We start from the raw sequence: 13,293 nt of genomic DNA on the forward strand, positions 1-13,293 counted from the left end.
ATCTAATTTATATATCGTTCCGTCTGTCTGTTGATCTTAAGCATTCCCGTGTTGTGATATATCATCATCATCATCATCATCATCATCATCATATCCTTACAATGATTAGGCGTCGTCACCTGTTCTGGTTTCTGTTATCCAACATCCATCCATCTCTTACGAGGTTTCTCTTTCCAGTCGGCCGATAATTCATTATCTGTTTCGCAGTCAATTTTCTATCATTATATCAACATGATCCTTCAATTTCATTCTGTTCTCTTCTACATTGTCATCAACTGGAAAGATTTCTAACTCTCATCTTATTGTTTCATTCTTTATTTTATCCATTGTATTACGGCCTCTTACATCTCTCATGAACTTCGTATCGGCTGCCTGTAAACGTGATTTTTCGTGTTCTTGCTAACGTCTATGATTCGGAACCATATATAAGAGTACGAACGGCCATAACTTTATAAGAGTTTCATTTGTGTTTGCTTTCTTGTTTTTCTTCCCAAAGTTCTTCCAATTGTTCCTCCCAAAATTTTTGTCCTAAACGAGTAATTTTCGTTTAGCTATCGAAATCTCTTCTACACGTGAAGAAGCCCGATGGCACCATAGTCAAGAGATCAACAGATTGGCAAGTGAAATTAATGACCCAGCTAAGAGGGAATCATCGGCAGGCAGTTCACACATTTCTTTTGGAATCACACCATGTCCAATAAAGTTCAGCAGCTATAAGTGGAAGAAACCAGATGGCGTATTACTGAAGGAACCCTCCCAGCACTCCGCTAAAGTTTAGGGAAAACATAACAAACGTCTGTGCAGATAGCCAGACGAGGAATCGAATGAATGTTATCTCCAGACTGGGATTCATGTTATTAACATTTTGCTTCTATAAATTATAGTGGGGCTTTGTAGCATCGTGGTGATTACCATCGATCCTGTCGCCAGAGACAACGCTGGATATTTCGAAAGTAGCGCGCCGTATTGAGGTTTGTTTATTTTGGACAGTACTTTTCCACTCGGTCTAATCTTTTACGTTGTCCCTCGACTCCGTTCCCCTGATCTTTTGCCGGTCACTGGACAGATATCAAAGTTGCTGACATTAATTGGAGTCTATCGGCGTACGCTGCGAAAACAGGCCAAACGTTGGCCGTTCAAGTTCGTGGCACTGCCTGTTCACGTGATACGCTGCTTCTTGTTTGTTTTACCTTAACCAAGTGATCAGAAAGCGCCGCGCCGAAACTGTCAGTTGCGATGTTTGCAATATTCACTTCCTCTGTAATCAGGTAGTTGGTTAGACCATTCTGGTTTGGATTTGCAAGCCAACGTTTGCAATCGATATAAGACACGGAAAAAATTTAATTTTCTCACCTAATAGAACTGTTTTGTAGAACACCCGGTGGCACTGTGTTCAGCTCCTCACACAGGTGTTTGAAAAACAGACTGTAAAATAGACTGTTCGCTTTTACCGAGCGAGGTGGCGCAGTGGCTAGCAAATCGGACTCACATTTGGAAGGACAACGGTTCAAATCCACGTCTGACAATCTAGAATTACATTTTTCGTGACTTTCCTAAACATCTCCAGGCAGATTGCGGGATGTTTCCTTCGGAGGGGCACGGCCGACGTCCTTCCCTATCCGTGAGCAAAAACAATCCAAACAATGACCTCGTTGTCAACTGAGAGCTAAACTCTGATCTTCCTTCCTTTCCTTTGTTGATTTTAGTTTCACTGGAAATCTTTAAGATTCCGTTGTTCGTTTTTGCCCACGTTACGGCTATTGGGGTCCAACTTATTGTCATAACATTATTAATTACAGCGTGACATCGTATTCCAAAGAGGGACCTAAAAAATTAAGAACAAATAAAGATGTCAAGTAATCCATCACCTTCTCTAAGAGACAAGTTTGCGGTTGGTGCACGAAATTATCCATGGCCGTTAATTTCGTTATGAAACGAACAGCGAAGTTTAAATATTCGACGAGAAGACTGTAACTCTGATCAATCTCTGCTTTTTTCTCGGCGTTGTTTTCGACCTTGGGGGATCCACATGATACAGTTCTCCGATCATCGGCAGTACTTAGTTCTGCGGTCCAGCGCCGGTTCGAGAACATTTCTCCACACAAGGGGCTTTGGTGCCACGCCTCCCCCCCCGCTCCTCGGTCTTTCCCTCGCACACCATCACCCCTTTCAGTTTTCGCTACTAACTGTGATACACACTGTATAACGTGCACGTCTGTGGCGCCATCTCACCTTATGTCGCTTGGGCCTTAAATCGGCCCTGTTGCGACTATGGACAGCAACGTAATTCAGGTTGAGAAAGAAGGACTCGTAGCAGGTGAAATGCATAACCTTTGTTCTGAACTTATTCATATTCTAACTATGATAAGTACCGGTATCCGCGCAGGATTCGTTCAACTGTATATGAGTTGATACAGAAAAAGATACACAAGGCTGGTCGGCGTACTAGCATGTGGCTTTCTACTTTCGTGGACTGATATTCAGTACGTTACACCAGGCGAGAATGTCAGTGCAGAAACTGGAATTGTACCAGTTGTTATTTAGTTAGTTTGGCCTTGGGGCTGTACAGGAATGAGCGCTCTGCACTGCATATAATGAAATGGAGAACGGTTACGAAAAAAATTTTGGATGTGAGGTCCGCCAGTTATGCAAAACACTGTTATTCTCAGTACCCAAACGTGTTTCGGCACCACTGTGCCATCATCAGTGGGGTTTCGTTTTTATTTATTCTGCAATGTGAACATTTTTGTTAAATTATTATAAAATTATGTGCATTTTTAGTTCAAACAACAGATCGTTTCTTTTTGTAAATACCTTTACATTTGGTGTGCATGAATTTTCTGGATCACTTTTGTGTTAATTACTACAGGGAGCTTGTCATCTGCAACGAAACGTTGTTGATCAGAAAGTTTTTTGCTGGGAGTTAACCTATCTTCTAGAATGTAATTTACTTTTTTGCGATGTTTCCGCACCTATTTTCGTATTTACCGACGTTTTCGTGTGGCAAGCACTTCCATTCTCCGCATCATACTGAGGTGTTGTGATGCAAACGTAACTATAACAAGTATTTTCCACAAATAACGTAGTAAAACACTTTCCAATACACCAGAACACAGTGTGATTGTGGTTTGTTATGTGTCCCAGACAAGTCAGTGTTCATTTGTTGGTTTGTTCAAATGGCTCTGAGCACTATGCGACTTAACTTCTGAAGTAATCAGTCGCCTAGAAGTAGAACTAATTAAACCTAACTAACCTAAGGACATCACACACATCCGTGCCCGAGGCAGGATTCGAACCTGCGACCATAGCGGTTGCTCGGCTCCAGACTGTAGCGCCTAGAACCGCATGGCCACTCCGGCCGGCAGTGTTCATTTGTTCACCAGACAGTTCGGCGCCAAATTTGAATTTTGTTTGCAGTTTATCTTTTGTGTGTGTGTGTGTGTGTGTGTGTGTGTGTGTAGATTTTATCTTTTTGTGCTGTTTTTATTTGGAAAGTTCCTTTAATGTGTTAAGTAGTGTGCCCTTGCAGAGTGTAGTGTATTCGTTTAAGACCTGTTTTCCTTCTGCTATTGCCTTTTGTATATGGAAGTTTTCCTCAATGGTCAGTTTGCTCTATAGGCTGTGGCTGGGTTTTAGTATTCTTAAGTCTGTTTATATTGTGGTTGGGTGGTGATCGTTGGCTACAAGGTGGTCAGCAAATGTGCCATGGGAGCTGTTGCTTTTTAAAGCTCTGAGATGTTCCGAATATCTTGTTTTGAAGTTTCTGCATGTTTGGCCAATACAAGGAGCTGCAAATCAACAAGGCGGTTACGAAAGTTCGTAAGGGACTTGACTCAAAATATAAGCTACAGAGCAAGCTTTGGGTGTCATCGCCGATTCCTGCTGCTGCTGTGAGAAACTAAGACATAGTTCAGGAGAAGATTATATCTCCTTTCAGAATAACCTATTCCTATTTTCCTAAATTTTTTATCCGAATGTGCAAACGTTTCCCACATTGCAGCAATAAACAGTTTCTTTCTCCAACTAAGTCGCCCCTCGGAACTGTCATCCAGCGTTCAGCACAAGGGAAATTTAGACTTGAAGCATTTCGGCAGGCACCAGCCAGTAAAACATCAAACGTTTGAACAGTCTGTTAGCACAGTGACGAAAGAAATATGCGGTATTTAGGTGCAGTGGGGCACTGAGTGACTCGACTGCGACAGATAAAAATTTGTGCCGAACCGGGAGTCGAACCCGGATTTCTCCTTAACTGTCTCGTCCATCTGAGCACGAGCCCCGTCCGACCCAAATCTCCCTATGCCACAGACTATAGAGTAGCGCCCTCTATCCATTAAACCACCTGATCGCAGCCTAAATGTATTTACCCGAGGGTTCGGACCCAGTTGTGCATCCGTACTGAAATATCGCGACACCGTCCCTATATAATTGATAGTACTAAGTTCAAAAAGTCTTTCCGGTGATCAATATACAGTAATGCTTGTGTTAATTGTAATATCCGTAAAGAATGACCCGAATACATCCAAACCCAGACAGAACCATCTTGTTACTGAGACGGTGTACGCAACGGACTCACAAAGCCAGATCATCCACTGAAATACCACCAAAGCAAATAGAAAGAAAAAACCAGTGTGCTTCGTCACAAAAAATGGTGCATTATGTGCTTCAGAGCGAATTCGAAACGGGACTAGAATAATCAGTCGTCCCTCACACTGTCACATTTCTCATAGTGCGACAGCGGTGCTTGTATGGTAGGACAGGACTGTACACGGGTCGAGGGAATACTGGATGGAGCAATGGGACCGTGGCATATCATGAAATGGAATGGAATAAAATTTTTATTTATTAAATCTCGGCCTCCTGAGTCCAATAGAAGGAAGTGAAACAGTCGTTCTGGGAGAACAGATTCGGCATTTACCTGAAAAGATTTAGGAAAAACACCGAAAACCTAAATCAGGATTGCCGGACACGGGTTAGAACCGTCGTCCTCCCGAATGCGAGTCCAGTGTACTAACCACTGCGCCACCTCGCTCGGTATATTGTCAAGGGAATGAGTCACTACTAAGCATAAATCCTAAGAATTAAGAACTGACCGGCCTTTCCCGGCTTTAAGATTAAAACAACCATCAGACGTCGTGGCCTACACAATAAAAGGTTCCGAAAGATATTCAGATAGTGACTTCGATTACCTTTCTGCTAGTCTATATAACATGGAGCAAAACTGAGGTAATCATTAAATGTAAAAAAACGTTGTTTTATTACTGGTTTGTAAACACGTCACTTCACCAACCATTGCAAAAATGTGGACACATCACTTCACCAACCATTGCAAAAATGTGGACTCAACAGACTTTTTCGTCAGTAATACTCCTATGAAGAACATTTAAAATCATGGAATAATACTCAGTTTAATATTTGTAAACAGGATGAGTGAGAATAAAATCCCTCCATATTCGTACAGTTGAGCTCATTTATTGAATACCTATAGTTTTTAATCCAATGCTTTACCCGTGTAAAACCTGCAAAATTCATTGAACTCAGGCCCGAGTTACGCCGTCTAATGACCTCGCTGCCGACGGGGCGTTAAACTCTAATATTTCTTACTTCCTTGCTGAGTGACGAAAACCGTTGGAAGAGTCGGCGTCTCTCATGGTGCGTAACACTATTGGACCTACCCACATCTTTTTGTACACTGAACACGTTCATTTCAGAACTCTGATGGTTAACGGTTTGATACGTTACTCACGCATGATCGATTGTTGGTTATTTCACTAAGCTTATAAACCAAGTCATCTATTTTGGCGCTTAACTTTTGCCGCGCTGACTTTAATATCTCGATGTTCGTGCGAGGACCGTCCCGTTCGCAAGGAATGCAACCGCCACAGCTACTTCGGTCTCGTTTCCGATGGCCTGCTCGCCGCGAGACACAGTGCAAACACCATTCAAGAATTTATGGCCCTCTTCTTTATTGACATTGACAGTAATTTCCGTCTTCTCGAACAACTCTTGGGCGACGAATTGCCATTGTGCTACGTCGTGAATCATCACTAGGGTCCGGATGTTAGGACGTAAAAAAACAAAAAAAAAGACCATTGAAATATGCAAGCATTTATGACCTAAAACTTATAAAAATGTGACCTTAAAATATAACTTTAGAGAAGTTTATTTAAAGTGTCCTGTTTAATGCACCATGCAGTACAGAATTCATTTCTGAAGAAATTGTGAGTGTAGTACTTTTTTTTTTGCAGTTTTTTAAAATTAACTAGGACTTGTTTTCGAAATGTGTGCATTTGTATGGGAAAAAAGCGCCAAGTACACTCATAACAATGACACGTATACGAATAATAAAACCGTGTTTTTACTACTGCACACCACTTGCTTAAAGTATTCGCAATTTGTTGAAACGTTCTATCAATTTTCAGTTTCTCAATGATTGCACTGGCGCACAGGGTGCATTTTCAGGTTTTCTCTTTTCAAAGATCTACGTTCGTCGCCGAAGACAGTTTTCTATCTGGAAAAGCTCCTCTCCACATCACAGGAGGAGCGTATTTGATGGCGGCGAGGTCACTGGAGCTCCAGCTTTGGTCCACTGTTTTCAAATGTTGTGGGATTCCCAGAAAGACTCAATTATTTTGTACGTTGTAGAATATCCAAGTTTCCGCTGTAGAACAGTTTGCAGTTTGTTGTTCACTTTGTCTGCCAGGAGCTCGACCCAACTCACTCTGGACATGTTAACACAACACCCAGGGCATCACACAGTTGATTACCAGCACCTTCCAGTCGTGTGATGCTGTCGACACCACTGAAAAGTTTGTTTTGATGTATGCAAAGTTTACAGACATGATATCTGTAAAGACCTCTTTTACAGACTTGAGAACACTTAATTCATCGCTATCAAGCTTGCAAAATGCTGTCCTCATTTTGGTGTGTCTGGTGCAATAATACTCAGCAGCATTAAGCCAAGACCCTCATCGTCTAAGAACAGGATGAGGGGCAGGGACAGAGAAGACGCTTGTTCCTTGTATTCTGCAGCCGTAACGGAGCTTTAAAATTGATTTTCTTGCCACAGGAAACTAAGTTGTCCACATCGGGGTAATCTGATCGCATCTCTTCGGCAACTCTGTGTAACGGATTGGCATGTTTTTATTCGTGTGTCTGTGGCAAAAGCAGGCCGAAATATGCATAGTAAAAACAGATTTTGTACACGACACTGTCTGGATTCGTGTACAGATTAGTGTAAAGTTCACCTTAAAGTTCAGGAAGAAACCATGAGTTGTCGTTAAAATCTGGGCTCTACTCGTCAGGTATGGGTTATCCGCCATACTAGGAGTGTGGCCATAAATGGCCTCAAAGATCCATCTACCGTATTTTGCTCGAAGCTGGAACATGATTGTGGCTGTCGTCCTGTCAGCGTCGATATTCCATCGACTTCTGCTGATGTCTAGACTGAGATCACGCTTATTGTTATCTCAGTTTTCATTATTTAGAAATAACCACCGCCTCAAACTGCTATGAGTACTCGAAAGTCTTCACAGGTGTGCTGAATGATAAAATGTTACGTCCCAGGACGAGTCGTACAATGTCAGCCACATACAAGTTCAAGCTACCGTAATGTCAGCGTACATTGTTCAGTGGCTCGCCAGTCCATTGGATTCAGCATGCTATCTCGAGTCATATTGAGGGAAGTCTTAACAACAATCGTTACCCCTCTCTCAGGCAACTCCCCGAGCCTTATTTCAGCAGTACACTTTCCAGTCACATGTGGCGAAGAGTGTCGCTGAAGGACGATGGAACCTTTGCGCCCTTGCCTGCCATACGATTGTATCCAAGGAACAAGTGTACGATATGATCGGTCAACAGCTGCTTCGTCGAGGCCCTCCAGCAACAACTGTTGATGTACTTTTGCAGCGGATGCTTACCGCACATGTCGTCTTATTGATCTGAAACTTTTTTTTGTCATGAGGCATAAATACTACACTTTTATCTTGGTTCCTTCGTGTTAGTCTAATTTTTTTATAAGGTGGAGGTTCCTTGGGAGGCGATAATGTAAAGACGCCAATTGTTTTTGCAAAACTGTCTATTGTTTTCAGTGAGGAAACTAAATACTCGTCACAGCAACGCTCATGCTGCTTGGTTAATAATACCGCAAATGCTCATAAAACAGTAATCGTTCTTCTAGATCTGTATCTATACTCACGGCGTATGGCGATCCATCATATCATTCATGAATGAATGCCGATCTGTTGACAATCCTTTCGCGTGTTTCAGTCACTAGCGGATAATCTTCCGGATTATATCCCGAGTAGCTGAATGAACAGGAGTCAAGGCAGAAGGTAATTCGTTGCCCTCGTGAGGACGAGATCGAACCGTATCTGAAGTTTTTTTCCGTTCCTTTGTACTGCCAAGGGTCGCAGCGACGCTCATATTTACACTGGAGGCAGACAGTTTTTGTGTGCGCCCGCCGTGGTGAGTCAGTGATGTGGTATTTGGTCCGTTGATGCGATAAAGACGCGTCATGCCACCGGGTAATGCAGCACCAGCAACGGATGCAGGTCGCGAGGTTCGTTAACTTGTGGCGTCGCGCTGCGGGTGGCCTATACTCCAGTGTGCCAGGGGACCATGAGGTCGCGGGAGTAGTTGACGCGGATCTGGCGTGGGGACTTTCCGACACCTCGTCACGCTAGGACGGGCCACAGGGGAGCACGTGCGCTAGTATCGCGTGCAGCACACACACACACACACACACACACACACACACGTTGACACTATTCTGCCGCTTGGTAGCAGTGGCCCACAACGGCGTGACCTGTGACGATTCGTGCAGAATGTGGTTACTAAGTATAGCGGAAAGATGGTGTCAGTTTTTTCAACTTGTGATGCTTGCATGCTTTAATTACATACGAGGGGCGTTTGTAAAGTCCGTGCAAAAATAATAACTACTTACGTGTTTGAGATAAACCTTTTTTATTTTTCGACATAGTCTCCTCTTAGACTTATACACTTCGTCCAACGCTGTTCTAATATGTTCATCCCTTCCGAATAACAGGAATTGTCCAAATCTGCAAAATAGCAATCACCTTCTCGTTTGAATAAAATCTTTGTCCCGCCAGCCATTTCTTCAAATAGGGGGACAAATAGTAGTCCGAGAGAGCCAAGTCTGGAGAATAGGGGGGAATGTGAAACGAGTTGGAATCCTATTTCCAATAATTTAGCGACCACAACTGCTGAGTTGTGTGATAGTGCATTGTCATGGAAAAGGACTTTTTTGCGGTCCAATCGCCGGCGTTTTTCTTACAGCTCGGTTTTCAAACGGTCCAATAACGATGAATAATATGCACCTGTAATAGTTTTGCCCTTTTCCAGATAGTCGATGAGGATTATCCCTAGCGAATCCCAAAAGACAGTCGCCATAACCTTTCCGGCCGAAGGAATGGTCTTCGCCTTTTTTGGTGCATATTCTCCCTTGGCAGCCCATTGTTTAGATTGTTGTTTGGTCTCAGGAGTATAGTAATGTATCCATGTTTCATCCACAGTGACGAAACGACGCTTAAAGTCCTGCGGATTCTTCCAGAGCAGCTGCAAACTATCCTTGCAACACTTCACACTATTCCGTTTGTGGTGAAGCGTGAGCAATCGCGGAACCCATCTTGCGGATAGCTTTCTCATGTCCAAATGTTTATGCAAAATATTATGTACCCGTTCATTTGAGATGCCCATAGCACTAGCAATCTCACGCACCTGAACTCTTCTTTCATCCATCACCATATTATGGATTTTATCAATAATTTCTGGAGTCGTAAGCTCCACAGGGCGTCCAGAACGTTCAGCGCCACTTGTGCCCATATGGCCACTCCGAAAATTTTGAAACCACTTATGAACTGTTGTAATCGAAGGTGCAGAGTCATCGTAATGTTTATCAAGCTTCTCTTTAGTCTCCTGAGGCGTTTTGCCTTTCATAATGTTTAATCACCACACGAAATTCTTTTTCGTCCATTTTTTTTGACAGTCACTCGGCTTCCTTTATTCACACGAATGTCAAACACAAAGAAATAGACCAAGAAGGCTGAAACTCGGTGTGCGTTCTTTCCAAAGATGCTACCTACTAAACTTGACCTCGATAGGCGCCGGTGGTGCCATCTCTCGGACTTTGCCCGGACTTTTCAAACGCCCCTCGTAGAGTTCCTGCGTCCGATCATCATCATCATACAATGTTCTGCAGATTTTTATCCCTGTCACACTGCTGCTGCTGCTGCTAATGGTCGTTGCTAAGATATGCAATGTGTCAAATAGTTTGTTAATTGGTACAGAAAGAATATATTTGTAAAAGAGCTACAACTGAGTTCGTTTTTAGCCGCCTGCTACCGAGCGAGATGGTGCAGTGGTTAGCACATGGACTCGCATTCGGTGGAAGGGGGAGAGGCGGAGGATGACAATTCATCTGCATTTCCTGCCATCCAGATATAGGTTTTCCTTGATTTGCGTAAACCAGTGCAAATTCTAGGATGGTTCCTTTGAAAAGGGCACGGCCAATTTTCTTGCCCAGCCGTCCCTAATCCGAACTTGTGTTCCGTTTCTAACGACCGTGTTGTTGACGGGACGTTACGGTAAACTCTAACCTTTCCTCCTTCAGCTGCTTGCAGTACACCGCCCTACAGTAAACAACAGCTTGGAAATGAAAAATGAAGCTCACTGCTATTCACGAGCATAATGAGTGCTACACAATAGGCGCATGAATAACGTATATTTAGACTGAAATAGTCCTAGCTTTTTTCGACGTTCTGTGTAATACTTAGCACTGTAATAATGTAGAACGAAAGATGCTTCAACATATCGTTTTAGTGTTACTGTATATTCACGCAGAGCTTCAGAAGAGTACATATCACTTCAGTGTAGCACGTCAGTTACATATTTATTGTAGCGTAGTTATCTCATGGACAGAAAAGAACTTGAAACCAGCGTACCGGAATTTTAAGCCGGGTCTGTTTTACAGACAACAATATTACCAACACGTCTTCGCTGATCATCGGCGCTAACTTCGAAGCGGGACTCATCACTGAAGACACTTCTACTCCAGTCAGTAGACGCCCCATAGAGCGGTAGGACACCAACCTGACTGTCGCCCGACATACAGCCCAACAACCATGAGTAATAGTCTGGGGTGCCAATTATTATTATTATTATTATTATTTTTTTATTTATTTATTTATTTTTTTTTTTTTTACAGCGGGACTCCTTTGGTTGTCAACCGCGGCAGCCTTGTAGCACAGACGTACGTCGACGTTACTCTACGCCCCGTTTTGTTGCCCTTCATGGCAAGTCATCCTGGACTTACATTCAGCAAGATAATTCCGCTCATACGCTGTGGGTTGTCTTCGTGCTTGCCAAAACCCTGCCTTGGCCAGCAAGGTCTTCGGATAGATACCAAGTTGAGAACGTTTGTGCCATTATGGGCAGTGCCCTACAACCAGCTCGGGATTTTGACGATCTAACGGGCCAATTGGACAGAATTTGGCACGATGTCCATCAGGGGGATATTCAAAAACTCTATCAATGGCAAGCTGAATAATTCCTTGCGTTAGTGGCAGAGGTGGAGCAACGCGTTGTTGACTTTCTCCGTTTGTCTTGAATACATCATCCAATTTTTCTGAAATTGTAATCGTTTCCCTGTACAAGTACGTCTCATCTACCGATTTCCATCTCATTCGGATAATTCCTTCGTGTTTTTTGCCCCCCCCCCCTTCCACAGTTTGTCTTCCCTATCTACGTCAAGTTGAATTAGATACGATATTAATCAGTATTACAAAAGTCTGTGGCTCAAATATCTTGCTCCTACATAATACGAGCGTGAACTGAACTTCTTAGCAAAATCAATTTACAACATCAATTTTTGAATGCCATATGCGGGGATTCTTAGATGTCCGTTGTATTATTGCTGCGCCGTCAGCTGCCCTCTGTTAACGGCCGGCTCTTCAGTCCGCCGGTCCTTTCACGCGTATTCTGAAACTTTTTTCTCTTATGTGCGTGAAGAGAGTACATGGGTCCGGCGAGTAGCAGTTGCTAAACAAGATCAAAGTAAATTCAAGCTAGCGCGCTTGTCACGTTTCTGAACATTGCTGACGCAAATTGGTGATCATCTGTATCGACGTTGGTGGGGACGACATCAGATAACACTTGCGTCACGGAGAGCACATGCGGGCTGCCTGAGCACAAACGCGTGGCAGGCGTCGCCCGGCAAACCGGCACCTGTCGGCCTCGCTGCGATGCGGCGGCTCGTGCTCAGCGATAGGGAGGCATCGAAGCGTCGGCTGGTGAGTGAGCAGTGCGCCTCAAACGTTCCACGAGCTTGTCAAACGTCAGACGATACTGCAGGATGGAACTTTTTTTTCCTTCCGCATGCGGCCAACTACGGACTGCCTGGAACTTATGGCTTTTTGACCTTGCCTTTCCTCTCTGCGCAGAATCTCTTCATTATTCCACTTCTTTTCTTTCTCTCTTGACCGTTATTAATGGTTTCTCTTCAAATTATTTTATGTTTGTATGTAAATGCTGGGCTGTTGTTTGAACAGATTGACTGATGCGGTATGGTGTTCTGCATATCGCCTTTCCCTCTCATCCAGAAAGTTACATTCACATGCTGATATACGGTCCCTGGACCGTAAAGATGTCGGACTACTACTCTATCGGAACGGGACTACTTCTCTCGGCAGATGACAAAGGGAAACTGGGAAAGTTACAGAACTTGATAGCCACTAAATATGGTTAAAGTAGGCATGTACACTGAAGCGCCAAAGAAATTGATATGGGCATGTGTGTTCGAATACAGTGCTATGTAAACAGGCAGAATGCGGCGCTGCGGTGGGAAACGCCTATATAAGACAGCAAGTGTCTGACGCAGTTGTTAGATAGGTTTCTGCTGCTACAATAGCGGGTTATGACGATTTAAGTGAGTTTGAATGTGGTTGTATATTCGGCGCAAGAGCGATGAGACACGGCGTTTCTGAGGTAGCGATGAAGTGGAGATTTTCCCGTACGACCATTTCACGAGTGTATCGCGAATATCAAGTATCCGGAAAACATCCAATCTCCGACATCGCTGCGGCCGGAAAAAGATCCTTCAAGAACGGGACCAACGACGTCTGAAGAGAATAGTTCAACGTGACAGAAGTGCAACCCTTCCGCAAATTGCTGCAGATTTCAATGCTGAGCCATCAAGAAGTGTCAACGTGCGAACCATTCAACGAAACATCATCGATATGGGCTTTCGGAGCCGAAGGTCCACTCGTGTACCCTTGATGA

At 43.6% G+C, this 13,293-nt stretch overlaps 1 protein-coding gene across 9 annotated transcripts in view; it reads left to right on the forward strand.

Annotated features, from left to right (window-relative positions):
- The window catches only part of LOC126092574 (proton-coupled amino acid transporter-like protein pathetic), a 235,089-nt gene that overhangs the window by 134,014 nt on the left and 87,782 nt on the right, over nucleotides 1-13,293 (forward strand). The window contains exon 1 of one of the 9 annotated variants that reach the window (XM_049908256.1): nucleotides 12,223-12,305. The exons of the other annotated variants lie outside the window; for them this stretch is intronic. Coding sequence (XP_049764213.1) covers nucleotides 12,258-12,305 — 48 coding nt within the window. The 5' untranslated portion in view covers nucleotides 12,223-12,257. Of the gene's footprint in view, nucleotides 1-12,222; nucleotides 12,306-13,293 lie in introns of those variants that run through there. 9 annotated transcript variants of the gene reach the window in all.

Source organism: Schistocerca cancellata, chromosome 7, assembly GCF_023864275.1.
Source record: "Schistocerca cancellata isolate TAMUIC-IGC-003103 chromosome 7, iqSchCanc2.1, whole genome shotgun sequence".
NCBI classification, from domain to species: domain Eukaryota; kingdom Metazoa; phylum Arthropoda; class Insecta; order Orthoptera; family Acrididae; genus Schistocerca; species Schistocerca cancellata.